Raw genomic sequence first — 25,504 nt, 5'->3', positions numbered from 1 at the left:
GTCTCCCAAAGTGGTGGGATTACAGGTGTGAGCCACTATGCCTGACCAAAGAGAGTGTTTTATCCGTCCTCTAGCCCAGAGGCCAGCCCAGACCTGCCACCTGTGGTCTGCGTCAGCACAGTTGTGTTGGTTGCTAAAATGTTGAAATATTCCACTTCTGGTTAGTAAAGAGCCCACATAGCCCACAGATGTCTGCTACCACCCGAGTCCGTTCCTTGGGGACCCCTTGGACTTTCCCACATCTCAGCAACTAAAGGTGGGGCTCTAGGACCCTGATTCCAGCCCCTATGGCCACATCCGTATGACTGGATGGTGCTTGGAGACTATCTTCTGGGGATAGCCCAGGCCTGGCTGAAGTGGGGAGGATGAGACTAGGAGGCTGATGCTGAAGGACTGAGGGAGGATTTTTTTTTTTTTCTGAGTCAAAGTCTCACTCTTGTCATCCAGGCTGGAGTGCAATGGCGTGATCTTGGCTCACTGCCACCTCTGCCTCCCAGGTTCAAGCGATTCTCCTGCCTCAGCCTCCCAAGTAGCTGGTATTATAGGTGCCTGCCACCACATCCAGCTACTTTTTGTATTTTTAGTAGAGACAGGGTTTCACCATGTTGGCCAGGCTGGTCTCGAACTCCTGACCTCAGGTGATCCACCCTCCTCGGTCTCCTAAAGTCCCAAAATCCAAAATCACGCCTGGGATTACAGGCGTGAGCCACTGCACCTGGCTGAGGGAGGATTTTTATCAAACTGAGCTGAGAACTCGAGACTGGACATACTAATTTTTAGCAGTAGAACATATCCAAGTCACACGGTACCGAAGTATGTTCGCAGCAGTGAATCCATAGGGGTCTGCAGCAACCTCAATCCTTGCCTCCTCAAAAAAGAATTTGACCAAGGGGCATAAGGCAGAGTAAGAAACCAAGGTAAGTTTTAGAGCAGGAGTGAAAGTTTATTATTATTATTATTATTATTATTATTATTATTATTATTATTTTGAGACTGAGTTTCGCTTTTGTTGCCCAGGCTGGAGTGCAATGGTGCAATCTCTGCTCACTGCAACCTCTGCCTCCTGGGTTCAAGCGATTCTCCTGCCTCAGGCTCCTGAGTAGCTGGAATTACAGGCATGCGCCACCACGCCAGGCTAATTTTGTATTTTTTAGTAGAGATGGAGTTTCTCCATATTGGTCAGGCTGGTCTCGAACTGCCGACCTCAGGGGATCCGCCCACCTTGGTCTCCCAAAGTGTTGGATTACAGGCGTGATCCACCGCGCTTGGCCCTTTATTATTATTATCATTATTTTGAGACAGAGTCTTGCTGTGTCGCCCAGGCTGGAGTGCAGTGGCGCGATCTCAGCTCACTGTAACCTCCGCCTCCCAGGTTCAAGGTATTGTCTTGCCTCAGCCTCCTGAGTAGCTGGGACTACAGGTGCCTGCCACCATACCCAGGTAATTTTTTGTATTTTTAGTAGAGACCGGGTTTCACTGTGTTGGCCAGGATGGTCTCGATCTCCTGACCTCGTGATCCGCCCGCCTCAGCCTCCCAAAGTGCTGGGATTACAGGCATGAGCCACCACGCTCAGCCTAATTTTTAGTAGAGATGGGGTGTTACCATGCTGGCCGGGCTGGTCTTGAACTCAACCAGGCATTATTCTAATAGACCTCACAATATCCTCACAAATATCCCAGCAGCCTGGCCTCCCTGCTCCAGGCCCTGCCTCCACAGTCTGCTCCCCACATGCGGCCGGAGGGAACCTGTGAACCCCTGAGTCAGGTCAGGGCCTTCCTGGCTCAGAGCCCTCCTCTGGTCTCTGACTGCCCCCTCGCCCACTCTGCTCCAACACATTAGGTGGCCTGGTGTGCCCGGGAGGACCTACAGGGTCTGTTCCCTCCATGCTTGCTCTAGACACAATGGGAGAGGCTTGGGTTTTTAAGGGACGGGACTCAGCCAGGCCTGAACAGTGGTGACCGTGGGCTGAGCTGGGACCTGACCCTCCTCCAGGCTCCAAATCTCCTCCCCTCCCCTCCCCCATGGGCCACTGGGCATCTGCACTGTGACCAGAATCCAGTTTCCCCTTTTTTCTCCTAAGCCCAGGCCCAAGGAGCGGTGGGTGTGACGTGTGGATGGGGGAGGGGGGCTTCCTGCAGCTGTCTCATCCCCCAGCACCCTAACCTCAGGTTCCTCCTTCCCCAGCCCCAGGCTCCAGCTGGGGGTTAGAAGTCCCCGTCTCCTTGGGGTGGCCTCCCTTGGGCCTTGCTCCCAGCCACTTCCTCATTCAGCAGGAGAGCCAGCCACCTGCCTCTCCCCAAGCCGCCAGCCGTGCCTCTGTGTCTGTGCCACTGCCTTACTCTCACCTTCTTTCTCAGCTTTGCCGCTGTTTTCTCCTTCCCCATCTTTCATCTTTGTTTTTCCCCCTGACTCTCCCCTAGTCAAAAACCTGCTTTTGGGTCTTGGGTTCCATTTCCACCTTGATTTGCTGTGCAGCCTTAGGCAAGTGTCTCTACCTCTCTGAACTATGGGGATGATAAGAGCGTGTGCCCTAGAAGGGCATTGCGGGGACTGAATGATTTAACGCTTGGGACAGAGTGCCTGCATGTCATTAGTGCCCACATGCTGATGGCTCTTGTAATATCCTTTAAACAGCACAAGGTTCTGATGATTAAATCATCATCATCATAGCTGATGCTTTCAAAAAGCTGACAAGTGTCAGATCCTGGTCTAGGAACTTTAATTCATTTAATCCCCACAACTCTAAAAAATAGGTCCCGTTTTACTCCCAGTTTTACAGATGAAGAAACTGAGGCTCAGAAAGGTTGGGGCTGGGTGCGGTGGCTCACACTTGCAATCCTAGCACTTTGGGATGCCAAGGCGGGTGGATCACCTGAGGTCAGGAGTTTGAGACTAGCTGGCCAACATGGTGAAACCCTGTCTCTACTAAAAAAAAGAAAAAAAATACAAAAAATTAGCCGGGCGTGGTGGCAGGTGCCTATAATCCCAGCTACTTGACAGGCTGAGGCAGGAGAATCACTTGAACCCAGGAGGCAGACTTTGCAGTGAGCCGAGACCCTGCCATTACACTCCAGCCTAGGCAAAGAGAGAAAAACTCCATCTCAAAAAAAAAAAAAAAAAAAAAAAAGAATTGAGTGATTTGCTCGAGGTTGCCCAGCCAGGAAGAGGCAGAGCTGGTTTCAATCAGCCAGAGGAAGGTCATGACACTGACCCTCCTGTTAAAACGATGTCTGACCCCTGATTGGGGATGGAGGTGAAGTTTGTACTTCATGTACCCTTTGCCCTTCACGTCTAGTTGTTGGGGGCCTGCGGCATGGCCCCTGGGTGACTGGGCCTGATTCTTTCTTGGGTTTTGTTTGTCTCTCCTCCCCTGTCCCCTCCTCCCCTCTGCCACCACCCGCCTCAGACTTCCTCCTTCACTTGCCTGGACGCTGCGCCACATCCCACCGGCCCTTACACTGTGGTGTCCAGCAGCATCCGGCTTCATGGGGGGACTTGAACCCTGCAGCAGGCTCCTGCTCCTGCCTCTCCTGCTGGCTGTAGGTGGTGAGTTGGGGGCTTCCGTGGCTGCCTCCCGGGTCCCTGGGCTCAGCTTGGGGCAGGGCAGGGAGTGAGGTGGAACGAGAGAACCAAAAGTGGGTGTTGGGATGGGAGCAGGTCCCCAGCCTCCCAAAGCCTGTGGGTTTCTCCCAGAGCCCAAGCCCCCAAGTTTTGTCGTCCGCTATAAGCAGGGGAGAACAGACATCTAAGGGTGTTGCCACAGGACAAGTTGTGCAGAAGTAACGCACATAGTCCGGTGGCCCAGACGCCAGCCCCGAGTCCCGCCAGACACACTCTCCCCCTTGCTAACCTCTTGGCTGTCAGGGTCCACCCTCCCTGACTTCTAAACTTGCCTCCCCGACCTCCGTCATAACTCTGTGCCTCAGTTTACCTTCTTTTTCCTCCTCAGGTCTCCATCCTGTCCAGGCCCAGGCCCAGAGCGGTAGGCCTAGACCCAGCAGTCCCTCTCTCTACCTCCCAGAGACCTCCCTGTCTCCGTCTCTCCTGCACCCTTTCCAAACCTCCCTGCTGCTGACCCCCTCCCCACAGTTCCCAGCACACACTGACCTCCCTTGACCCCTGTGCTGCAGATTGCAGTTGCTCTACGGTGAGCCCGGGCGTGCTGGCAGGGATCGTGCTGGGAGACCTGGTGCTGACAGTGCTCATTGCCCTGGCCGTGTACTTCCTGGGCCGGCTGGTCCCTCAGGGGCGAGGGGCTGCAGAGGGTGAGTGGGGCTAGCAGGGGACATCCTGAGGACTTGCCTAGATGGGGGTGGGGGGCTGGGTAAACTCCCAGATCTCAAACATCCAAAGGGATGGTAATGGAGGTGCTGATTTGGAATGACAAAACACCCTCAACTCACCACTCTGCCTGTCTCTGCACCCCACAACACCCCTCACCTCCAGCAGCGACCCGGAAACAGCGTATCACTCAGACTGAGTCGCCTTATCAGGTGAGAAAACCAGACTGTCCTCCTCACATTTCACTCCTGCTGGGGATATCTGCCCCAGATACTCCTTCATGCCATCAGAGGGACCTCAAAGCCACTCTGCCTAAAGCACCCCAAACCTTGAAGGCACACGGGACATTTGTCCAAAACTGGGCCGAATGATCAACCAGAAGCTTATGGTCAGCTTAAAATGTGTGAAGTGGGGCTGGGCACGGTGACTCAAGCCTGTAATCCCAGCACTTTGGGAGGCCGAGGCAGGTGGATCACTTGAGGTCAGGAGTTCGAGACCAACATGGTGAAACCCTGTCTCTACTAAAAATACAAAATTAGCTGGGCGTGGTAGCACATGCCTGTAATCCCAGCTACTTGGGAGGCTGAGGCAGGAGAATCCTTTGACTCAGGAGGCGGAGGTTTCAGTGAGCCAAGATCACGCAATTGCACTCCAGGCTGGGTAACAAGAGGGAAACTCTGTCAAAAAAAAAAAAAAAAAAAAGAGTGGCTTTGCCTTTGTAAGTGCAAGCACAGGCCTTGCCAGAAGTCAGGCCAGGAATTTTCTGGAAGAAACCCAGCCCTAGGATGACTGATTTGTGGGAGATGTTCTCAGTAGGGCAGAGACTGTCATTCAGCCCTACCTTGGTAACTCTGAAGAGAGGAGTCCTAGAATTTCTTTTTTGGGTTTGAGGACCATGCGTCCCTTTGAGAAACTAAGAAAATCTGGACTCCTCAGAAAAATCTACACAAAAAATACAAAATTGTGCATATAATCTGAGAGCAGTGTAAGTGTTGTTTATAATTTAAAAAAATTCTTTTTGGCGAGGCATGGTGGCGCACACCTATAATCTCAGCACTTTGGGAGGCTGAGGTGGGTGGATCAGGAGGTCAGGGGTTCAAGACCAGCCTGGCCAGGATGGTGAAACCCCATGTCTACTAAAAATACAAAAATTAGCTGGGCATGGTGTCATGCGCCTGTAATTCCACCTTCTCGGGAGGCTGAGGCAAGAGAATCGCTTGAGCCCAGAGGGCAGAGGTTGCAGTGAGCCTGGGTGACAGAGTGAGACTCCATCTCAAAAAAAAAAAAAAAAAAGACAGGGGTCTCACTATGTTGCCCAGGCTGGTCTCAAACTCCTGGTCTCAAGTGATCCTCCCACCTCAGCCTCCGAAAATCTTGGGATTACAGGCACAAGCAACCATGCTGGTTGAGTATTCTTGAAGCTCTTCGTTCTTTCTTTACTTTATTTATTTTTTTTTTTTGAGATGGAGTCTCACTCTGTCACCCAGGCTGGAGTGCAATGGCATGGTCTCAGCTCACTGCAACCTCCACCTCCCAGGTTCAAGCGATTCTCCTGCCTGAGCCTCCCGAGTAGCTGGAACTACAGGTGCATGCCACCACACCCGGCTAATTTTTGTATTTTTAGTAGAGATGGGGTTTCACTATGTTGGCCAGGCTGGTCTCAATCTCCTGACCTCGTGATCTGCCCACCTTGGCCTCCCAAAGTGCTGGGATTAGAGGTGTGAGCCACCACGCCCGGCCTTAATTTTTTTTTTTTAAAGTAGAGATAGGTTCTCACTATGTTGCCCAGGCTGGTCTCAAACTCCTGGGCTCAAGAGATCCTGTTACCTCGGTCTCTCAAAGTGCTGGGATTATAGGCATGAGTCACCATGCCTGGCTGAAGCTCTTTTTTAAAAACTATGGTGTATACAAGAGAATCTAGTCATCTATCCCCCTCTCTGTCAATGTCCCTTTTTAACCGTTTAGGGGATCATGAGATCCTCTAAGACCTCTCCCCTGAAGAATGCATGCCCAGACTAGTCATTATATATGATTTTAGGGTTCTGTCTGAGGCCTGCCCCTGGGGGCCACATAGATCCTCCCCCTACCCCAAGTGTGAATACTGCTGTGTGAAGTCTGATATATTGTCTGCAACCAGCTTTGCCTATTCACCTCACTTGTGGATAAAAGTTTCTTTGTGAAGTCTAAGAATCTCAGGTTTGGCTCTGTGATATCCAGAAGACCGAGGAGCCTTTCCAGTTACTGATGGCAGTGAAATTTTAGGGCAAAGCATTACCCGGATGTATTCATTCCCTCTGTGGATGTGTCCAGTACCTATAAGTGCTAGATTCTGGGGACACAGTGACAGAGTTTATATCCTAATTGAGACAAACTTGAAGCAAATGAACAAATAAAATAATTTTGGGAGGCACAGTAAAGGAGATAAACAGGCCTTTTTTTTTTACAGTGGCTGGAGTGTGGGGGGAAGAAACTACAGAGGGGAAATTGAGAAATGCCTCTCTGGGGATGTGACGTGAGCTGAGACTTGAAGGGAGAGGGGATCTAGGGGAACACAGTTCCAGGCAGAGGGAACAGCACACGCAGGGACCCTGAGGCTGGGGCACACTGATGAGGCAGAGAAGGAGGAACATTGAATGTACTTGAATAAAATCCGGATCTCTTCCATGGCTATAAGGCTGAAGAAGCTGCCAGGGGCATTGCAGGCCACTGGGAGAAGGCTGGATTTTATTTGGTGGGTCCCTTCCACTGATGGCCCCCATTCCTTTAGGAGCTCCAGGGTCAGAGGTCGGATGTCTACAGCGACCTCAACACACACAGGCCGTATTACAAATGAGCCCGAATCATGACAGTCAGCAACCTGATACCTGGATCCAGCCATTCCTGAAGCCCACCCTGCACCTCATTCCAACTCCTACCGAGATACAGACCGACAGAGCGCCATCCCTGAGAGACCAGACCGCTCCCCAATACTCTCTTAAAATAAACATGAAGCACAAAAACATTATGCCAGATCCTTGGGCTGATGGGATGGGGACATGTGGGGGTTCTAAGGGGGCCTTGGATCCAGAAACAGTTCATGGGAGGGAGGCTTTGGGAACGCTGGGGTTCTTTGAGAAAGAATACGACTACAGGTGTTTCAATTGTTTTATTACAATCCAAAAGTTGGGGCCGGGGTTCCTGTGCCACCACACACCATCCAGGATGAGAGGGTCAGAAGTCAAAGGTCCAAGTTGCAGGAGGGTCAGCCCCTGCCTGGCATGTTGATGTAGACTTTGCCATCTTCTGGGGATAGGGGAGAGAAAGCATGAAGCTTGACCACCCACATCTCCACTTCCCTGGGGACCCCCTGCTTCAGGGGTTTCCTCAGGGGTTCCCCCAGGCACCTCCCCCAGGGTTTCCCCAGCACCTCCTCCAGGGCTTCCCCAAGGGCCCCCTCCCTGGGACCCCCTCCCTAGGGACACTATGCACCCTCCAGGCCCCGCCCATCTCTGCCCTCACCTTGGGGGGGGCTGCGGCGTGGGCGTGCGCACAGGAACACCGCCCCCACGATGAGCAGCGATGCCACCGCATCAGCAGCCACGAGGCCTGCTAGGAGCGGCAGAGAGAGGGACCCACATCCGGAACAGGAGCCTGGAGAGTGGGGGCCGGAACAGGGAGACAACTCAGGCTCTGCGTCCTGGGGCTGTGCTTTGGCCACAGGGAGAGAGGAAGTGCCCTGCGAGGGGGCAGGTCCCAGGTTCCTTGGGGTTGCGCTTGGGGAATGAAACGGGAGACAGAGATGCAGAGAGACTGGGGTGTCCCAGGACCCTCGGGGCTGTGCGGCGGGCACACGGGGTACTCCTGAACATAGGCTGGGGGTTGCTGATTCTGGGACTCGGAGAAGGACACAGATCCTCTGATTTGGGGATGGGAGGTGGGATGGTGACCTGGAGAGCCACTGGGGTGTTCTGGGAGCCTCTGGCCAAACTTCTGGGATGGAAGTGATACCTGAAGTGCCAGGGTGAAAGGCAGGGAGTGATGATCTCTCTCCTGGGGTCGTCTGAGCTGCAGCCACTGTGGAAAGAGAAAGAAGGTGGATGAGGGTGGAGAGAAGGTCCACAAAACAGAATGCTCAGCCCAGTGATGTGGCTCACACCTGTCATCCCAGCACTTTGGGAGGCCGAGGCAGGAAGATCGCTTGAACCCAGGAGTTCGAGACCAGCCTGGGCAACATAGTGAGACCTCGTCTCTACAAGAAATACAAAAATTAGCTGGAAGTGTTGGTTCGTGCCTGTAATCCCAGTTACTCGGGAGGCCGAGCTGGGAGGATCACCTGAGCCCAGGAAGTCAAGGCTGCAGTGAGCCGTAATTGTGCCACTGCACTCCAGCCTGGACAACAGAGCAAGACCCCATCTCAAAATAAACAAACCAAAAAATAGGGTGTAGGGAAGGAAAGGTAGTGTCCTGAGAAGTAATCTCCAGGCTGGAGAGATGGAACAGGGCCACATGGGAAGGGGACTCCCAGAGACATGGAGAGTGACAAGAAATTGGAAGTGGCAGCAGAGACCCAGCCATGAGAAGGGGACGCTAACAGGCAGCCCCTCCAGAACTCCCTGTCTCACTCCCTCCCACCCCCAAGGACCCAGGCCCTGAAGCCAAATGGATCTCCCAGAAGGGAAGGGGTGCGGGGAGAAGAACCCCACTTTCAGCACCCGTCCCTGCAGACGTCACCCAAGCACCCATCTCACAAACGCTCTGCCTACCATCCCCTGTAACCACTGGCTTCACCTGGGAGCAAAAGCAGGAAGAGGATGTGACCCGGATGGATCATGGTGGACTGGGGTCTGGCAGGGGTCTGGCAGAGGACTGTGGTCCAGAGAAGTCCCGAGAACTGTGGGGGAGCAGAGAAGTAGCAATAACGGATGTCACCCTGCTGGTGTCAAGGCCATCTGCTTCCTGTGTGTGTTGAGGGGGTGTCTCCGTTACTGCCTTTGGTAAACGAACTCAGGGGGAGGGTCAGAGAGACGAGGGAGGCTGCTGGCCTGCTCCAAGTGGGAATGACAGGTGGCAAGGGTGTGCGGGCTAGGGAGATCTGGAAATATTTTGGAGGTAGGGCCAACAAAATTTGCTGATTAAATGGATGTGGGTGTGTTTGAGAGGGATCCTAGACAGCCAAGCCTTCTGGCGTGAAACGCTGAGAAGATGGGAGTGTCTGCTGGCAGAGATGAAAGGCAGGGAAGTGGGTTTGCGGGGAAAGTGACGAGGTTTGGGCATACAGAGTTGGAAATGCCTGATAATCTCCCTGTGGAGATGCTGAATAACCTCACTGCATTTAGGAGTTCAGGGGATAAGGCTGGTCTGGAGATGTAAATTTGGGGGTTGATGGCTTATGGATGGTACTTAAAGCCACAAGACTGGGTGAGATCACCAAGGAAGTGAGTGCAGACAGGATTCTGCCCCTATCACAACACACACTGAATGGGGGAAGAGGAGGAACTTTGCCAGGGAAATGGAGAAAGAGGGAGGGGACCCCGGAGAGCATGGCATCTTGAAAGCAGGGGAGAGGCCACCGCAGTGGCTCATGCCTGTAATCCCAGCACTTTGGGAGGCCAAGGTGGGGGGATCACCTGAGATCAGGAGTTCAAGCCAATATGGTGAAACCCCATCTCTACAAAAATACAAAAATTACCCGGGCATGGTGTCGGGCTCCTGTAATCCCAGCTACTTGGGAGACTGAGGCAAGTGGAGGTTGCAGTGAGCTGAGATCTCACCACTTTGCCACTGCACTCCAGCCTGGGTGACAGAATGAGACCCTCTCTCTAAAAATAAAAAAGTAATAATAAAATAAAATCAAGCAAGCAAGCAGGGGAGAAATAGGGCCAACATGGTCAGTGCTGTGAAAGGTCACCAAGCGAAACTGAGAGTGGCCTCCCACTGGAATGCCAGCTCCAGGGCTGGGAATTCCTGTCTGCTTAGTTCACAATACACAGCAAAATGCCTCCTCTGCTGCAATAAATTATTTTAAATGATGAATGAGTAAATGAAAGCAGACCTCTGAAAAGGGTGATGTAGGGGAGAGAGAGAAATTGAGCCACACCCTATACCCTTACCCACAGCCCCTTCCTCTGGGAGTCTAGACCCCCAGTCCCACCTCCCTCTGGACCCGGTAATATTCTCCCTGCCCCCACCCCATCTCCATCCCCACTCCTACTCCTACCCCCATGGGCAGGACCCAGAAGACAAAGCCTCCAGCACCTCCTTAGACACAGACTCAGAAATCCAGGCCCCAGCCAGGCACCATGGCTCACGCCTGTAATCCCAGCACTTTGGGAGGCCAAGGCAGGCGGATCACCTGAGGCCAGGAGTTCGAGACCAGCCTGGCCAACACGGTGAAACCCCGTCTCTCCTAAAAATACAAAAATTAGCCAGGCGTGGTATCCGGCACCTGTAGTGTCAGCTACTCGGGAGGCTGAGGCAGGAGAATCGCTTGAATTCAGGAGGCAGAGGTTGCAGAGATCGCACCATTGCACTCCAGCCTGGGCAACAGAGAGAGACTCCTCAAAAACAACAACAACAAAAAAAAAAAAAAAAAAAAAAGGAAAAGAAAAGAAATCCAGGCCCCCCGGTGTCTCCCTCTTTTTGGAGCCCGGTGCCCTAGGCTCCTTCAGACCAAAGATCTGGACCCCAGCTCCCTCCTTCCCGGGGGGACTGAGTAGTCCGCCTCCCAAGTCCGCCGCGCCCATTCAGCGACTGCGTTCGCCGGAGCGCGACCCAGGGACTCCCAGGCCTGTGGGCGGGCCCTGCCCAAGACTGGGCGGTGCCATAACCCCTAGTTTAAAAACTCGCGGGTACCAGACCCAAGATCGGGGACCCGGCGGCGGCTCCGCGGGGGAAACAGCGAGGCTGGCGCAGCGCCGAGGCCGCGGCCCTGGGGGCCCGCAATCCACGCCACGGAATCCCCGAGGTAATAGGTGCGGGTAGGGCGCGCTCGGCCCCCTAAGAGAGTGAGGGACTGAGGATCGAAAGACTCCCGAGGCCCTGAGGGACGGAGCTGAAGCGTCAGTCCTTTATCCCGAGAGTGAGGGTCCTAGGTGTTTGGAGGAGGAGGGGATCGTGGATCGTGACGGAGGGGCGGCTGGGATCCCGGACTTCTGGGTCCTGGGGGTGCAGGGGCCTGGGGAGCCAGGATCGCAGGGCCCCGAGGGTGCAAGGGCTGGGAGGCTGGATCCCTGGGTCCTTGGAGGTGCTAGGGGTTGCTGGTAGCCGAGACTCCTACCCCTAGAAGGAGGGACTAGGCTGAGTGCGGGGGGGCGTGGTTGCTTAAAATCGGCGTGGGTCTCGGTGGGGAAGGAGGGTCCGGAGCCTGGCCTCAGGGTCTACGCTGGCGGTGACCCTGCCTCTGCCCCGCCCTGGGATTTCCGGATAGCCACCCGTGCGGGGCTGAGCAGGAATTCCCCTTGCGCGGGGATTCCACGAGCGCCACGCTCGGCCGCGCGCCCCGCCTCGGAGCAGGACACCTGGGGCACAGGACTTGGGGGAAGGGGAGGATGGAAGATTCCCTTGCGTGAGCGCCTTGGCGTCAGTGCGCCGCGTCGGGGCTGTTTCCGAGCCGCCTCCTCCCGCCCCCGCCCCGCGCAATCCCCGCTTAACCCTTCCTCCGCCGGAACCCAGGCTCGGAAGGGTGAGGGTTCTGTCTTTCTGGGTCGTGGGAAGGAGTTTGGGAACTGGGGCTCCCAGGTCCTAGAGAGGAAGGAACTGAGGGTCCAGATTCCTGGGGCCTGAAAAAGAGACTGTATGGATGGGACTTTTTTTTTTTTTTTTTTTTTTTTAAATAGAGTCCCTCTCTGTCGCCCAGGCTGGAGTGCAGTAGCGCGATCTCCGCTCACTGCAACCTCAACCTCCGCCTCCCGGGGTCAAGTGATTCCCCTGCATCAGCTGGGATATACAGGCGCCTGCCACCACGCCCGGCTAATTTTTATATTTTTAGTAGAGACGGGGTTTCACCATGTTGGCCACCTGACCTCAGGTGATCCGCCCCCCTTGGCCTCCCAAAGTGTTGGGATTACAGGCGTGAGCCACCGCTCCCGGCCCGGGGTGAGGCCTTTGACTTCTCGAGGAGGGGCGCTGGGGACTCCTGATTTCCGGGTCAGGTTCTAGGGCAAAAAAATGTTGGGAACCTGGATGTGCTTCTAGGGAGTGACGCCTGGCGCCCGCCCCCCACCAACCCGCTGACTTCAAAACTTGGATATCTGGGGGTGGAATTTTTTTACGGAAGTGGGGTGGTTGCTGCAGAGGGGTGCCCTCCTCCCCCTTCCTCACTTTCCGCGACGCTGGTGGAAAGTTGGGTCAGAGGGAAAGTGCGGAGCAAAAGGAAGGAAACGGCGGAGGCGGATGCCCCACCCCAAATCTTCTAATGGCTTTGGGGGAGTCAGGCGGCATCTATGTGCCAGTTTTTCCGCGCGGGAGGGCGAGGAGGGTGCCCAAACCCACTCCCCGCGCGCCACCCCCGCCGCATTTAGGTGACTTAAGGACCCTTGATGACTTCCCCCTCTCCTCTCCCGCACAGTGAGCAGGGGTGAGCGCAGCCACTGCCCAACGCAAACCGTGAAGAAGCTTCTGGAAGAGCAGAGGCGCCGCCAGCAGCAGCAGCCCGACGCTGGCGGGGTGCAGGTGAGGCCAGGGAGCCACGGCTCTCTGGAGGCCCCGTGCTGTCCCATAGGGACTCAGCGGCTTGCCGGGCCCTGGGGGCTGATGAGAGGGGTGGTCCTGACCGAAATGTCTTATAGATCCGAGACAGACCCGGAAGAATCTGCCAGATAAAGTCACCTGGGTTCCTTTTTGCTTTTGTCTCTACAGGGACAATTTCTCCCTCCCCCAGAGCAGCCCCTGACCCCATCTGTGAATGAGGCTGTGACTGGTAAGTTCTCTCAGCTCCCGGCCTCCCCATCCCCCTTCCCTAAGGGACTCAGACATCCCAGCTCTCAGAACTTTGGGACACCTAGGAGTCAGGCCCTCATTCTTCCCTTTTTTTTTTTTTTTTTTTTTTTTTTTTGAGACAGGATCTCACTCTGTTGCCCTGGCACTGGAGTGCAGTGGTGCTATCTAGCTCACTGCAGCCTCAACCTTCTGGGCTCAAGTGATCCTCCCGCCTCAGCCTCCCGAGTAGCTGGGACCACAGGCGATGCCACCTTGCTTGGCTAATTTTTAAAATTTTTGTAGAAACGGGGTCTGGCTATGTTGCCCAGGCTGGTAGGCCCTCATTCTTGCTGGAACTCAGTAGCAGTCTGATTTCCTAGGTTCTCTGAGTCCAGTAGTCTATGCACATAGTCCTATGGAGCCCCAGGGCCCAGGCTCAGCCTTTTTAGTGCCCCAGGAATCCAGGCCCTCAATTCCTCAGTGTCCCAGGAATCCAGGTCCCGGGCGCTTGGTGTCCCAGAAGTACTAACTCTCAGTACCTTGGCAGACACCAGGCCCTCTAGCCCTGGATGTGACGTCCCCAACTCTGGTAACCAGACCTGCCCCTGTCCCTCCTCTTACACGCAGGCCACCCGCCCTTCCCAGCACACTCGGAGACTGTGGGTTCTGGATTTAGCAGCCTGGGCTTTCCAGACTGGGACCCCAACACGCATGCTGCCTACACAGACAGCCCCTACTCTTGCCCTGCTTCTGCTGCCGAAAATTTCCTGCCTCCTGACTTCTACCCACCCTCGGACCCAGGGCAGCCGTGCCCATTTCCCCAGGGCATGGAGGTGAGATACAGAGTGGGTACAGGATGCTGAAGGGCCCCTAAAAATTCGCAGTTGCATTCCTGCAGTATTCTGAGATGTTTGGAGCTCAGTTAAAATTCCCTTTTCCAGGCTGGGCGTGGTGGCTCACGCCTGTAATCCCAGCACTTTGGGAGGCTGAGGCAGGCGGATCACTTGAGATCAGGCATTTGAGACCAGCTTGGCCAACATGGTGAAACCAAAAATAAAAAAATTAGCTGGGTGTGGTGGCGCACGCCTGTAATCCTAGCTACTCGGGAGGCTGAGGCAGGGGAATTGCTTGAACCCAGGAGGTAGAGATTGCAGTGAGTAGAGATTGCACTGCTGCACTCCAGCCTGGGTGACAGAGCAAGACTGTCACCGAAAAGAAAAAAAATCCCCTTTTCCAGGTGGGCAAAACTGAGGCCTAAAGGCCCAAGGTCACTTGGCATAGATGGGATACCCAGGGGCTCTACATGCAGATGTGTGTGTGGTGGCTTGGGTTGGAGGAATTCTCAGCTGACTGGCTCTCCCCACCACCTGCACCCTTCAGGACCCCCCAGACAACCGGATCTATGTAGGATCTTCTCTGCCACAGGCCGGACCCTGGAGAGTTTCTGCACTCCCTTCGGGACCCCCACAGTTGCCCGCTGTGGTCCCTGGACCATCGCTGGAGGCAGCCCGAGCTCACATGCTGGCTTTGGGGCCACAGCAGCTGCTGGCCCAGGATGAGGAGGGGGACACGTGAGTATAAGGGATGCGGTTGTCTGCAGACTCTTGGCTTGGCGGGGGCTGTTCTCACGGCTGTCCCCCACCTGTCCTCAGGCTCCTTCACCTGTTCGCGGCTCGGGGGCTGCGCTGGGCGGCATATGCTGCGGCTGAGGTGCTCCAGGTGTACCGGCATCTTGACATTCGTGAGCATAAGGGCAAGGTGAGGCTTGGGGCCTGAACTCTCCTGGGTTCAGGGGAGGAAGGAGCCTGGGGCCTGGACCCCTGGATCCTAGAGAAGAGGGGCATGGGGGGTGAGCTCCTGGGGCTGAGGGGAGATGGGGCTGGGAGCCTGGTTTTCTGACGGGAGGGAACCAGGAGCCCAACCTGACTTCTCCTGTGGCCTGCAGACCCCGCTCCTGGTGGCAGCTGCTGCCAACCAGCCCCTGATTGTGGAGGATCTGTTGAACCTGGGAGCAGAGCCCAATGCCGCTGACCATCAGGGACGTTCGGTCTTGCACGTGGCCGCTACCTACGGGCTCCCAGGAGTTCTCTTGGTATGGCCAGCTGGCAGGCAGGGGTTTGTTTGGGGGGTAGACTGGTTGCCCAGATTTTGGCTTCCACGGCCAGGAGGCCAGGGGATACCCTTACCCAGCAGTCTGCCTTCTCTTCCTCCCAGGCTGTGCTTAACTCCGGGGTCCAGGTTGACCTGGAAGCCAGAGACTTTGAGGGTAAGTTGGGTGTGGGCAGAGCTGGTGTGGTTGGTGTGGCTGGGCGAGGTGGGTGCAGATGCGGGTCCCTCACTGTCTCCATTCTGCAGGCCTCACCCCGCTCCACACGGCCATCCTGGCCCTTAACGTTGCTATGCGCCCTTCCGACCTCTGTCCCCGGGTGCTGAGCACGCAGGCCCGAGACAGGCTGGATTGTGTCCACATGTTGCTGCAAATGGGTGCTAATCACACCAGCCAGGTGAGCTGGGATGTGGGCGGTCAGTCCCTGGGAGATTGTGTGGAATGGGGCCACTTGGATGTCCGGGAGCTCCAGGCAAATGCTGACTTTGCCTCTTCCTTGCTGCGTGCCCTTGAACATGTTACTTCACTTCTCTGTGCCTTAGGGGTTTTTTGTTTGTTTGTTTGTTTTGAGATGGAGTTTTGCTCTTGTTGCCCTGGCTGGAGTGCAATGGTGTGATCTTGGCTCACCACAACCTCTGCTTCCCGGGTTCAAGTGATTCTCCTGCCTCAGCCTCCTGAGTAGCTGGGATTACAGGCATGAGTCACCACGCCTGGCTAATTTTTTTGTATTTTTAGTAGAGACGGAGTTTCTCCACGTTGGTCTCGCTGGTCTCGAACTCCCGACCTCAGGTGATCCACCTGCCTTGGCCTCCCAAAGTGCTGTGATTACAGGCGTGAGCCACCGCGCCCAGCAGGGTTTTTTTGTTTGTTTGTTTTTTTGTTTTTGAGACAGGGTCTCACTCTGTCACCCAGGCTAGAGTGCAGTGGTGCAATCTCATCTCACGGCAACCTCTGCTTCCCAGGTTCAAGCGATTCTCCTGTCTTAACCTCCTGAGTAGCTGGGACTATAGGTGCACGCCACCATGCCCGGCTATTTTTTTTTTTTTTTTTTTTTGTATTTTAGTAGAAGTGGGCTTTCATTGTGTTGGCCAGGCTGGTCTCAAACTCCTGACCTCAAATGATCCTCCCACCTTGGCCTCCCAAAGTGCTGGGATTACAGGCGTGAGCCACCGTGCCTGGCCCCTAGTTGTTAACTGGGACTAATATTACTGACCTTAGGGTATGCTATCAAGCACTTACTATTCATTCATCAAGCACTGAGTTTCATAGATTCGCTTATTGAAACCTCACAAACACCCTTTGACATGTGTACTCTATTTTCTCTATTTTACTGATAAGGAAACTCAGGCACGAGAAATCAAAAATCTTTTTTTTTTCTTTTTGAGACAGAGTTTTGCTCTTGTTGCCCAGGCTAGAGTGCAATGGTGTGATCTCGGCTCACCACAACCTCCGCCTCCTGGGTTTAAGCGATTCTCCTGCCTCAGCCTCCTGAGTAACTGGGATTACAGGTTCCCACCACCACGTCCAGCTAATTTTGTATTTTTAGTAGAGACAGGGTTTCTCCATGATGGTCAGGCTGGTCTCAAACTCCCGACCTCAGGTGATCTTCCTGCCTCGGCTTCCCAAAGTGCTGGGATTACAAGCGTGAGCCACTGTACCTGGCCTCAAAAATCTCTTTGAGACAGGGTCTCACTCTGTCACTCAGGCTGGAGTGCAGTGGCATGATCACAGCTTATTGCAGCCTTGACCTTGTGCACTTAAGTGATCCTCCCACCTCAGCCTCCCAAGTAGCTGTGATCACAGGCATGCACCACCATGCCTGTCTACTTTTTTGTAGAGGTAGGGTCTAACTATGTTGGCCAGGTTGGTCTCAAACTCCTGAGCTCAAGCAATCCTTCCACCTCTGCCTCTGAAAGTGCTGGGATTACAGTTGTGAGCCACTGCACCCAGCCTAAAAAATCTTATCGCTTGTGACTGTCAGAGAGAGAATTAGAACCCAGGTAGTTTGACTTTAAAACCTAGCTTTTAATTATGTTCTATTCCTTTTCTGTGACAGTAGCTCTTCATAGGCTGGCTGAGAGAATTAAACATCCACAGAAAATGTTTATTTATTTATTGAGATGGAATCTCACTCTGTCACCCAGGCTGGAGTGCAGTGGCACGATCTCGGCTTACTGCAACCTCTGCCTCCCAGGTTCAAGCGATGCTCCTGCCTCAGCCTCCTGAGTAGCTGGGACTACAGGCATGCACCACCACGCTCGGCTAATTTTTTTGTATTTTTAATGGAGATGGGGTTTTACTATGTTGGCCAGGCTGGTCTCAAACTCCTGACCTCAGGTGAGCCGCCCACCTTGGCCTCCCAAAGTGCTGGGATTACAGGCATAAGCCACTGCGCCCAGCCGAAAAATGTTTTTTTGTTAAAGAATGTTGAACACCAATAAAATATAGAAAATAGTAGAATGAACTCCATGTGTCCAACATCAATAACCAGCCACTCATGGCCAGTCCTGCCCCATCCACTCTCACTTTCAAGTGATTTTTTTTTTTTTTTTTTTTGAGATGGCTCTTGCTCTGTCACCCAGGCTGGAGTGCAGTGGTGTGAACTCAGCTCACTGCAAGCTCCGCCTCCCGGGTTCACACCATTCTCCTGCCTCAGCCTCCTGAGTAGCTGAGACTACAGGCACCGGCCACCACGCCTGGCTAATTTTTTGCATTTTTAGTAGAGACGCAGTTTCACTGTGTTAGCCAGGATGGTCTCGATCTCCTGACCTCGTGATCCACCTGCCTCGGCCTCCCAAAGTGTTGGGATTACAGGCGTGAGCCACTGTGCGCGGCCTCTCACTTTCATGTGATTTTTAAGCAAATTCCGACACGTATTTTTTTCAAAAATGTTTGTATATCTGTAAAGAATAACGGTGTTTAGCAGAGTTAGCTAGATGGTGGGGATGGGCTGTAGGAAGGACGGGCATGACTGAGTAGAGACAAGATAAGGCATTATTAGCGGGGTCGGGAAATGAATGATGGTAATCTAGGCTCTTAATGGTTGCAAAGTAGAGCTAAGTGATCATTTGGGCAATACAGAGAAGGTGAAATTGATACTTTGGTAATTCATTCGTTTCTTCACTCAGAATTTTAGACACATAGGATGTGGCTACCAGTGTGCTAGTGATGGGGCATAAAGTTGCTTTTTGTTTGTTTGTTTTTTAGAGACAGGGTCTGGCTTTGTCACCCAGGCTGGAGTGCTGTAGTGCGATCACGAATCACTGCAGCCTCGACTTCCTGACCTCAAGCATTCCTCCCACCTCAGCCTCCCAAGTAGCTGGGACTACAGGCATGAGCCACCTCACCCGGCTAATTGTTTTATATTTTTTGTAGAGAGGGGGGTCTCACTATGTTGCCCAGGCTGGTCTCGAACTCCTGGGCCCAAGTGATCCCCCAGCCTTGGCCTCCCAAGTGCTGGGATTACAGGCGTGAGCTGTCGTGCCCAGCTACCTATAATGTTTTAATAAGAAAAGACCACTTTCTTGTACTTTTAGACATTACAATTTAATGGAAAAGACAGGAGATGATAAGTAAACAAAGAACTGAACATAATTACAAATTGGGATGAGAGCTGCCTCGGAAATGTAGAAGGAGCTCTTAGACAATAAAAAGATTGGCTTTATATTGGATGCGGGGCTCACAGTGAAGGTCGTTCTGAGGAAATTACATTCAAGTTGAGCAAGAAATGATGAAGAGGAAGAATTAACTGTGTGGTAGGGTTCTGGGAGAACTCAGAAATCAGGGAGTATTTCTCTGAAAAAAGGACAAATACTTTTTTTTTTTTTTTTTGAGATGGAGTCTCGCTCTGTCGCCCAGGTTGGAGTGCAGTGGCGCAGTCTTGGCTCACTGCAACCTCCCAGGTTCAAGTGATTCTCCTGCTTCAGCCTCCTGAGTAGCTGGGACTACAGGCATGTGCTATCACACCCCACTAATTTTTGTATTTTTAGTAATAATAATAAGTTTTTTAAAAATAAGATGGCTGGGTGCAGTGGCTCATGCCTGTAATCCAAGCACTTTGGGAGGCTCAGGTGGGCGGACTGCTTGAGCTCAGGAGTTCGAGACCAACCTGGGCAACATAGGGAGACCCCATCTCTACAAAAAAATACAAAAATTAGCTGGGCTTGATGGCGCATGCCTGTGGTCCCAGGTACTCAGGAGGCTGAGGTGGGCGGATCACCTGAACCTAGGGAGGTCAAGGCTGCAGTGAGCCAAGATTTTGCCACTGCACTCCAGCCTGGGCGACAGAGCAAGACCCTGTCTCTCAACAACAACAACAACAATAATAAAAGATAAGAACTCTTTCCCTGTAATCCCAGTGCTTGGGGAGGCTAAGGTGGGAGGATCACTAGAGCCCAGTAGGTTGAGGCTGCAGTGAGCTGTGGTCACACCACTGCACTCCAGCCTGGGCAACAGAGCGAGACCCTGTCTCAAAAAACAAACAAAAAAAATAGCTTTTTTTTTTTTTTTTTTTTTTTGAGACGGAGTCTTACTCTTTTGCCCAGGCTGGAATGCAATGGTGTGATTTTGGCTCACTGCAACCTCTGCCTCCCGGGTTCAAGCTATTCCTGTGTCTCAGCCTCCCAAGTAGCTGGGATTATAGGCACGTGCCACCACACCTGGCTAATTTTTGTATTCTTAGTAGAGACGGTTTCACCATGTTGGCCAGGCTGGTCTCGAACTCCTGACCTCAAGTGATCCGCCCTCCTTGGCCTGCCAAAGTGCTGGGATTACAGGCTTGAGCCCCTGCGCCCTTCGAAAAAAAAGAACTTTTTAAACCTCAGTATCATTGCTCCGTCTTTAAAAAATTAAAGATTTTCTTGTAATACCAAATATCCTGGCTGTAGTCAAATTTCCTTTTGGCTGTAAAATGATAATTTTTTTCATTAAAAAAAATCAAGATCCAAATAAGCACACATATTATGATGTTACGTCTTTTCAAATCCCTCTTAATCTAGAGCTTTGGTTTTGTCTTCATCATTTTTTGGACGAGCAAACTAGGTGGTTTTGCCCTGTTAACAGCACATAAAATGTTTAACATTCATTATCATTACAGACTCCTTAAAGACACATAAAAAGGTTTCATTTTAGAAAATGTCTTTTATTTTCCCCCAAATATGATGGGAACAGCTCAATATTGTGGTGCAGTATTGCAATATTAGCTAGTCCACTGATTAATGCTGCCAACTCCTGTGCTTGTAGATAAAGTATAGTCTGTGTGGGTCGGGATGCAGTTTAATGTGTTGAATGGAGGGTAGGTAGCTAAGGCAGTTGCTTTGAAGAACTGGAAAAGGAGTCTCTTTCTCAGACACTGGTGGGAAAATTGTCATGAGAAATGTACAGTTCTGGGAGGTGTATGGTGTGAATGGTACACCCTGAGACGTGGTGTTGTGCGGTGCACAAGACATACAACTGAATAAGGCACTCTTGGTGGGGCTCGCAGAAGAGGGCCAGCATCTTATTTATTTATTTATTTATTTTGAGATAGAGTGTCACTCTGTCACCCATGCTGGAGTGTAGTGGCATGGTCATGGCCCATTGCAGCCTTGAACTCCTAGGCTCAAATGAACCTCCTGCCTCAGCCTCCCAAGCAGCTGGGACTACAGGTGCGCACCACCACGCCTGGCTAATTTTTCTATTTTTTGTAGAGATGAGGTCTTGCTGTGTTGTCCAGGCTGGTCTGCAGCTCCTGGCCTCAAGTGATCCTCCTTCTTCAGCCTTCCAAAGTGCTAGGATTACAGACGTGAACCACTGCACTCCGCCAAGGGTCAGGGTCTTTAAAGACTCCTGGATTCTGTGGGAGGGCACCTAGGTGTGAGGCTGGCCCTGACCTCTGCCATTCCCCTCCCCTCAGGAGATCAAGAGCAACAAGACAGTTCTGCACTTGGCCGTGCAGGCTGCCAACCCCACTCTGGTTCAGCTGCTGCTGGAGCTGCCCCGGGGAGACCTGCGGACCTTTGTGAACATGAAGGTGGGAGCCGGGGCTGGGAAGTGCAGATTGTGTGGGATACGGTAGGGGGGGCAGTGGGATGTTAGGGGTCCTGGGGGCTGTGGACGTGGAGGGGACGATGTGTGGGATCTGCAGGGGAATGTGTAGGAAGCAGACACAGATTGCCCCAGAACATGTAGTCCGTGGACACAGGGATGCATGCAGCGTGGCTGTGGCTGGGGGAGGTCTGGGATGTGAACGGACAAGTGTAAGACGTGGACAAGGCAGAAATTGAAGTGCGGTTTAGAGGCCTGGGCCAGCTGAGCCCAGATCCTCAACAGCCCTCCCCTTACTTTTCCAGGCCCACGGGAACACAGCCCTCCACATGGCGGCTGCCCTGCCCCCTGGGCCGGCCCAGGAGGCCATCGTGCGGCACCTGTTGGCAGCTGGGGCGGACCCCACACTGCGCAACCTGGAGAATGAGCAGCCCGTTCACCTGCTGCGGCCCGGGCCGGGCCCTGAGGGGGTGAGTAAGCACTGAGCCTGCCTGTAGAGTGGCCTCTGAGCTCGCGGGTGCGGGATGACCTCCCTGCCCCACCCAATGCTCACTTACAGAGAATGACTTCTAATCTCAGAAGGTGACTTCAGCCCTCAGGCAACCCTGACTCTATAATGTGACCTCTGACGTCAGTGTTTCATCCCTTACCCCAGAATGGTGACTTCTCTGATCTCTACCCCAAAGCTGACCTCACAGTGTGACCTGTACTCTCAACCCTGAATCTTGCTTGACCTCAAGGTGTGACCTTTGATCCCCCCAAGTGTGACCTCCTACCCCCTGCCCCTAACCTTGGGTCCTGTTCCCTTCAATTCCCTCTCATTGCTCACCCCCAGGTAGGAACCCCCAGCCAGCAGCCCCTTTCCCTTCACTGAAGTTCTGCTTCCTGACCCTTTCTCAGTGTATGAACCCAGGCCTTGACCTTCTTCCCACATCTTTATTTTTATTTATTTATTTATTTATTTATTTATTTATTTATTTATTTTGAGGCAGTGTCTTGCTCTGTTGCCTAGGCTGGAGTGCAGTGGCATGATCACAGCTCACTGCAGCCTCGAGCTCTTGGGCTCAAGGGATCCTCCCACCTCAGCCTCTCCAGTAGCTGGTACTACAGGCAGTCATCACCACACCCAGCTAATTTTTTTTTTTTTTAAGAGATGGGGTCACACTATGTTGTCCAGGTTGGTCTCAAACTCCTGGCCTCAAATGATCCTCCCACCTTGGCCTCCCAAAGTGTTGGGATCACAGGCATGAACCATCACTCCCAGCCTCCTTCCCAAATCTTTTTTTTTTTTTTTTTTTGGCGGCGGAGTCTTGCTTTGTCACCCAGGCTGGAGTGCAGTGGTGCAATTTTAGCTCACTGCAAGCTCCGCCTCCCAGGTTCAAGTGATTCTCCCGCCTCAGCCTCCCAAGCTGGGACTAAAGGCACAAGCGCCACCATGCCCGGCTAATTTTTGTATCTTTGGTAGAGGCGGGGTTTCGCCATGTTGGCTGGGCTGGTCTTGAACTCCTGACCTCAGGTGATTTGCCCACCTTAGCCCCACAAAGTGCTGGGATTACAGGCATGAGCCACTGCACCTGACTCTTCCAAAATCTTGACTCTGGACCTCTGACGTTCAAATCCAACGGGACCCACTCAACCTCTCTTCTCTAGTCCCTCCCTCCGCATGGCGTGCCTTCCCCACCTCTCCTTCCAACCTGACAGACTTCTCTCCCTGCTTTGCCTTGTCTACAGCTCCGGCAGCTGTTGAAGAGGAGCCGTGTGGCGCCGCCAGGCCTGTCCTCTTAGGACTCAAACCCAGACCCTGGACTGATTTTCCAGTCCCCACCGTCCTGCGGGACAGCCAGCGTATGCTAATGTTGCAAACCCATGATAATGTATGTGGAATATCCTGCCATTGGGGTCTTACATTAAAACCCCAGAATGGCTGCAGAGGGGTGAACAGGCCCCAATATTTGGGGTGCTGTGATACACCTCTTCTACCCGCAAGGAGCCCTCTTGATGATTTCTGTGAAATCGAGGCCCCTTGATTGTTTCTGTGAAACACCCTGCACCCCTAGTCCTTTCCCCACTGAGATCTTTCGGGTTCTCTCCCCTAACTCAGCTCTTCGTTCCCAGAAACCCAGATGTAATCCCCCTACGTGGTGCTTGGGGCATCCCAATACCATCTCAGTAAAGCTCCTACAATGGCCTCCTCACCCTCCCCGGGACCCATACCCTTCAGGTCCTCACCCTGAGACAGGAGGGACCCTCTGAGATCAGGGACCCTTAGGTCCCACTGCTCTCTGATTCAGAGCTCAGCTGGGCCCCGTTCCAGACCCCAGCATTCCCGGTCACTCCCTCCCTAATCTGGGCATCATTCAAGCTCTTTATTAAACTCAATTTGGGCCAGGTTTGGTGGCTCGTGCCTGTAATCCTAACACTCTGGGAGGCCGAGGCGGGCGGATCACTTGAGGTGAGGAGTTTGAGACCAGCCTGGCCAACATGGTGAAACCCTGTCTCCACTAAAAATACAAAAACAATTAGCTGGACATGGTGGCGTGTGCCTGTAGTCCCAGCTACTCGGGAGGCTGAGGCAGAAGAATTGCTTGAACCCAGGAGGCGGAGGTTTCAGTGAGCCGAGATTGCGCCACTACACTCCAGCCTAGGTGACAAAGAGAGACTCTGTCTCAAAAAAAAAAAAAAAAAAAAAATTAAACTCAATTTGGACTAGAACCACTGTTGTCTGATCTCTGGGGGCACTGGTGCAGGGCAGTGGCTGTGATGCCCGCTGAGGGGTCATATTGGGATGAATGTGCCTGAGGGGGGAGGATGTAGCAGCCACCATGGGTGCCAAGTCCATATCCTGTCACCCTCACCCTGGCAACACAAGAGGGACTGGCCTTTGGGAGGCCAAGGTGTGAGGATCACTTGAGGCCAGGAGTTTGAGACCAGCCTGGGTGTCAGCCCCAGAATATTTGCCTTTGGGCAATCTCAAACCACTGGTGCGGCTCTGCCCCGGGTATGAGTGTGGCAAGTGTTGAAAGCCAGGGGGTTCGTGCCCACTTCCCACTCCAGCAGCCCTCAGCCAGTTACCCATAGGAGATAGTCCCCCACCTGTCTGTTGGGCTAACTTGGAAGTGCATGGCCTATGCAGGCTCCGAGTTCCCCAGTGGATGAATCCCCAGTTCCCCACAGTGGTTTGGGCTTGATAAAATACCCTTTATTGGCTGCTCTGTCTTCTCTGTGTCTCTTCCCGTCTCCCCTACCAATGTTCTCCATCCCTTCCAAATGAACTTTCCCTCCATAGCTGCTTTTGGAGAAACCCAAACTAAGACTTCCACAAAATCCCATTCTCGGCCAGGTGCAGTGGCTCACACTTAAAATTGCAGCACTTTGTGAGGCCGAGGCGGGCAGATCACCTAAGGTCAGGAGTTTGAGACCAGCCTGGCCAACATGGCAAATACCCATCTCTATTAAAAATACAAAAATTAGCCAGGCGTGGTGGCATGCGCCTGTAATCCCAGCTACTCAGGAGGCTGAAGCATGAGAATCGCTTGAAGCTGGGAGGCAGAGGTTGCAGTGAGCTGAGATTGTGCCACTGCATTCCAACCTGGGCGACAGAGCAAGACTCTGTCTCAAAAAAAGATACCAAAAAACCCCTAAGGCTGGGCGCAGTGGCTTACGCCTGTGATCCCTGCACTTTGGGAGGCCGAGGCGGGTGGACTACCTGAGGTCGGGAGTTTAAGACCAGCCTGGCCAACATGATGAAACCCTGTCTCTACTAAAAATACAAAAAAAATAGGCCAGGCGCAGTGGCTCACGCCTGTAATCCCAGCATTTTGGGAGGCCGAGGAGGGCGGATCACGAGGTCAGGAGATCGAGACCATCCTGGCTAACACGGTGAAACCCCATCTCTACTAAAAATATTAAAAAAAAAAAAAATTAGCTGGGCATGGTGGCAGGCGCCTGTAGTCCCAGCTACTCGGGAGGCTGAGGCAGGAGAATGGTGTGAATCCGGGAGGCGGAGCTTGCAGTGAGCTGAGATCACACCACTGTACTCCAGCCTGGGCGACAGAGCGAGATTCCGTCTCAAAAAAAAAAACAAAAAAACCCCAAACCCCATTCTCATACCCTCTCCACAGCCTCTGCTCTGGCCTCTGCAATATAATCACACAAAGAGCCCCCATCCCAGAAAGCCCTTGGACCCATCATAGCCC

General features: G+C 53.2%; 3 protein-coding genes across 13 annotated transcripts; 2 read left to right on the top strand and 1 right to left on the bottom strand.

The window, feature by feature from the left end:
* Positions 1 to 3,163: 3,163 nt before the first annotated feature.
* On the top strand, positions 3,164 to 7,281 carry TYROBP (transmembrane immune signaling adaptor TYROBP). Of its 2 annotated transcripts, none has more exons than XM_009232476.4 (6): positions 3,164 to 3,254; positions 3,408 to 3,547; positions 3,951 to 3,983; positions 4,132 to 4,266; positions 4,451 to 4,494; positions 7,050 to 7,281. In XM_009232476.4, exons 1-6 carry the CDS (start codon positions 3,202 to 3,204, stop codon positions 7,113 to 7,115), a joined length of 471 nt encoding a protein of 156 aa, XP_009230751.2. In that variant the 5' UTR covers positions 3,164 to 3,201; the 3' UTR covers positions 7,116 to 7,281. The 2 variants fall into 2 exon arrangements, with proteins under 2 accessions (XP_009230751.2, XP_002829137.2); XM_002829091.6 differs by having other exon boundaries at positions 3,171 to 3,254; positions 4,448 to 4,494.
* A 131-nt stretch (positions 7,282 to 7,412) lies between these two features.
* Positions 7,413 to 11,802, bottom strand: HCST (hematopoietic cell signal transducer). Of its 5 annotated transcripts, none has more exons than XM_002829092.6 (5): positions 11,538 to 11,802; positions 9,050 to 9,152; positions 8,270 to 8,335; positions 7,781 to 7,912; positions 7,413 to 7,564 (listed from the first exon to the last, which is right to left on the bottom strand). In XM_002829092.6, exons 2-5 carry the CDS (start codon positions 9,090 to 9,092, stop codon positions 7,524 to 7,526), a joined length of 282 nt encoding a protein of 93 aa, XP_002829138.1. In that variant the 5' UTR covers positions 9,093 to 9,152; positions 11,538 to 11,802; the 3' UTR covers positions 7,413 to 7,523. The 5 variants fall into 5 exon arrangements, with proteins under 5 accessions (XP_002829138.1, XP_054396190.1, XP_054396191.1 ...); XM_054540215.2 differs by lacking the exon at positions 11,538 to 11,802 and adding an exon at positions 10,479 to 11,044; XM_054540216.2 differs by lacking the exon at positions 11,538 to 11,802 and adding an exon at positions 10,479 to 11,044 and having other exon boundaries at positions 7,413 to 7,561.
* Positions 9,387 to 23,698, top strand: NFKBID (NFKB inhibitor delta). Of its 6 annotated transcripts, none has more exons than XM_054540214.2 (12): positions 9,387 to 9,492; positions 12,828 to 12,931; positions 13,118 to 13,178; positions 13,805 to 14,010; positions 14,603 to 14,748; positions 14,830 to 14,935; positions 15,123 to 15,269; positions 15,392 to 15,443; positions 15,533 to 15,681; positions 21,178 to 21,294; positions 21,614 to 21,778; positions 23,040 to 23,698. In XM_054540214.2, exons 1-12 carry the CDS (start codon positions 9,402 to 9,404, stop codon positions 23,091 to 23,093), a joined length of 1,398 nt encoding a protein of 465 aa, XP_054396189.1. In that variant the 5' UTR covers positions 9,387 to 9,401; the 3' UTR covers positions 23,094 to 23,698. The 6 variants fall into 6 exon arrangements, with proteins under 6 accessions (XP_054396189.1, XP_024092307.1, XP_063575528.1 ...); XM_024236539.3 differs by lacking the exon at positions 9,387 to 9,492 and adding an exon at positions 10,975 to 11,225 and having other exon boundaries at positions 14,558 to 14,748; XM_063719458.1 differs by lacking the exon at positions 9,387 to 9,492 and adding an exon at positions 11,560 to 11,942.
* The last annotated feature ends 1,806 nt before the right edge of the window (positions 23,699 to 25,504 follow it).

This window comes from Pongo abelii, chromosome 20 (genome assembly GCF_028885655.2).
Source record: "Pongo abelii isolate AG06213 chromosome 20, NHGRI_mPonAbe1-v2.0_pri, whole genome shotgun sequence".
Lineage (NCBI taxonomy): Eukaryota > Metazoa > Chordata > Mammalia > Primates > Hominidae > Pongo > Pongo abelii.
This window is presented reverse-complemented; position numbering and strand designations above follow the sequence as displayed.

What these genes read in the sequence shown, in the direction of transcription:
- NFKBID (XM_054540214.2), top strand. Translation starts at nt 9,402, where the DNA reads ATGTGGGTGTGTTTGAGAGGGATCCTAGACAGCCAAGCCTTCTGGCGT. An exon ending in CCGACGCTGGCGGGGTGCAG is followed by an intron (nt 12,932 to 13,117) that starts GTGAGGCCAGGG and finishes TTGTCTCTACAG; the next exon opens with GGACAATTTCTCCCTCCCCC. An exon ending in CAGGATGAGGAGGGGGACAC is followed by an intron (nt 14,749 to 14,829) that starts GTGAGTATAAGG and finishes ACCTGTCCTCAG; the next exon opens with GCTCCTTCACCTGTTCGCGG.
- HCST (XM_054540215.2), bottom strand. An exon ending in CTTTCACCCTGGCACTTCAG is followed by an intron (nt 7,913 to 8,269) that starts GTATCACTTCCA and finishes CCCACTCTCCAG; the next exon opens with GCTCCTGTTCCGGATGTGGG. An exon ending in ACGCCGCAGCCCCCCCCAAG is followed by an intron (nt 7,565 to 7,780) that starts GTGAGGGCAGAG and finishes CCCTATCCCCAG; the next exon opens with AAGATGGCAAAGTCTACATC.
- TYROBP (XM_002829091.6), top strand. Translation starts at nt 3,202, where the DNA reads ATGACACTGACCCTCCTGTTAAAACGATGTCTGACCCCTGATTGGGGA. An exon ending in ACCCCTGATTGGGGATGGAG is followed by an intron (nt 3,255 to 3,407) that starts GTGAAGTTTGTA and finishes CACCCGCCTCAG; the next exon opens with ACTTCCTCCTTCACTTGCCT. An exon ending in CCAGGCCCAGGCCCAGAGCG is followed by an intron (nt 3,984 to 4,131) that starts GTAGGCCTAGAC and finishes CCTGTGCTGCAG; the next exon opens with ATTGCAGTTGCTCTACGGTG.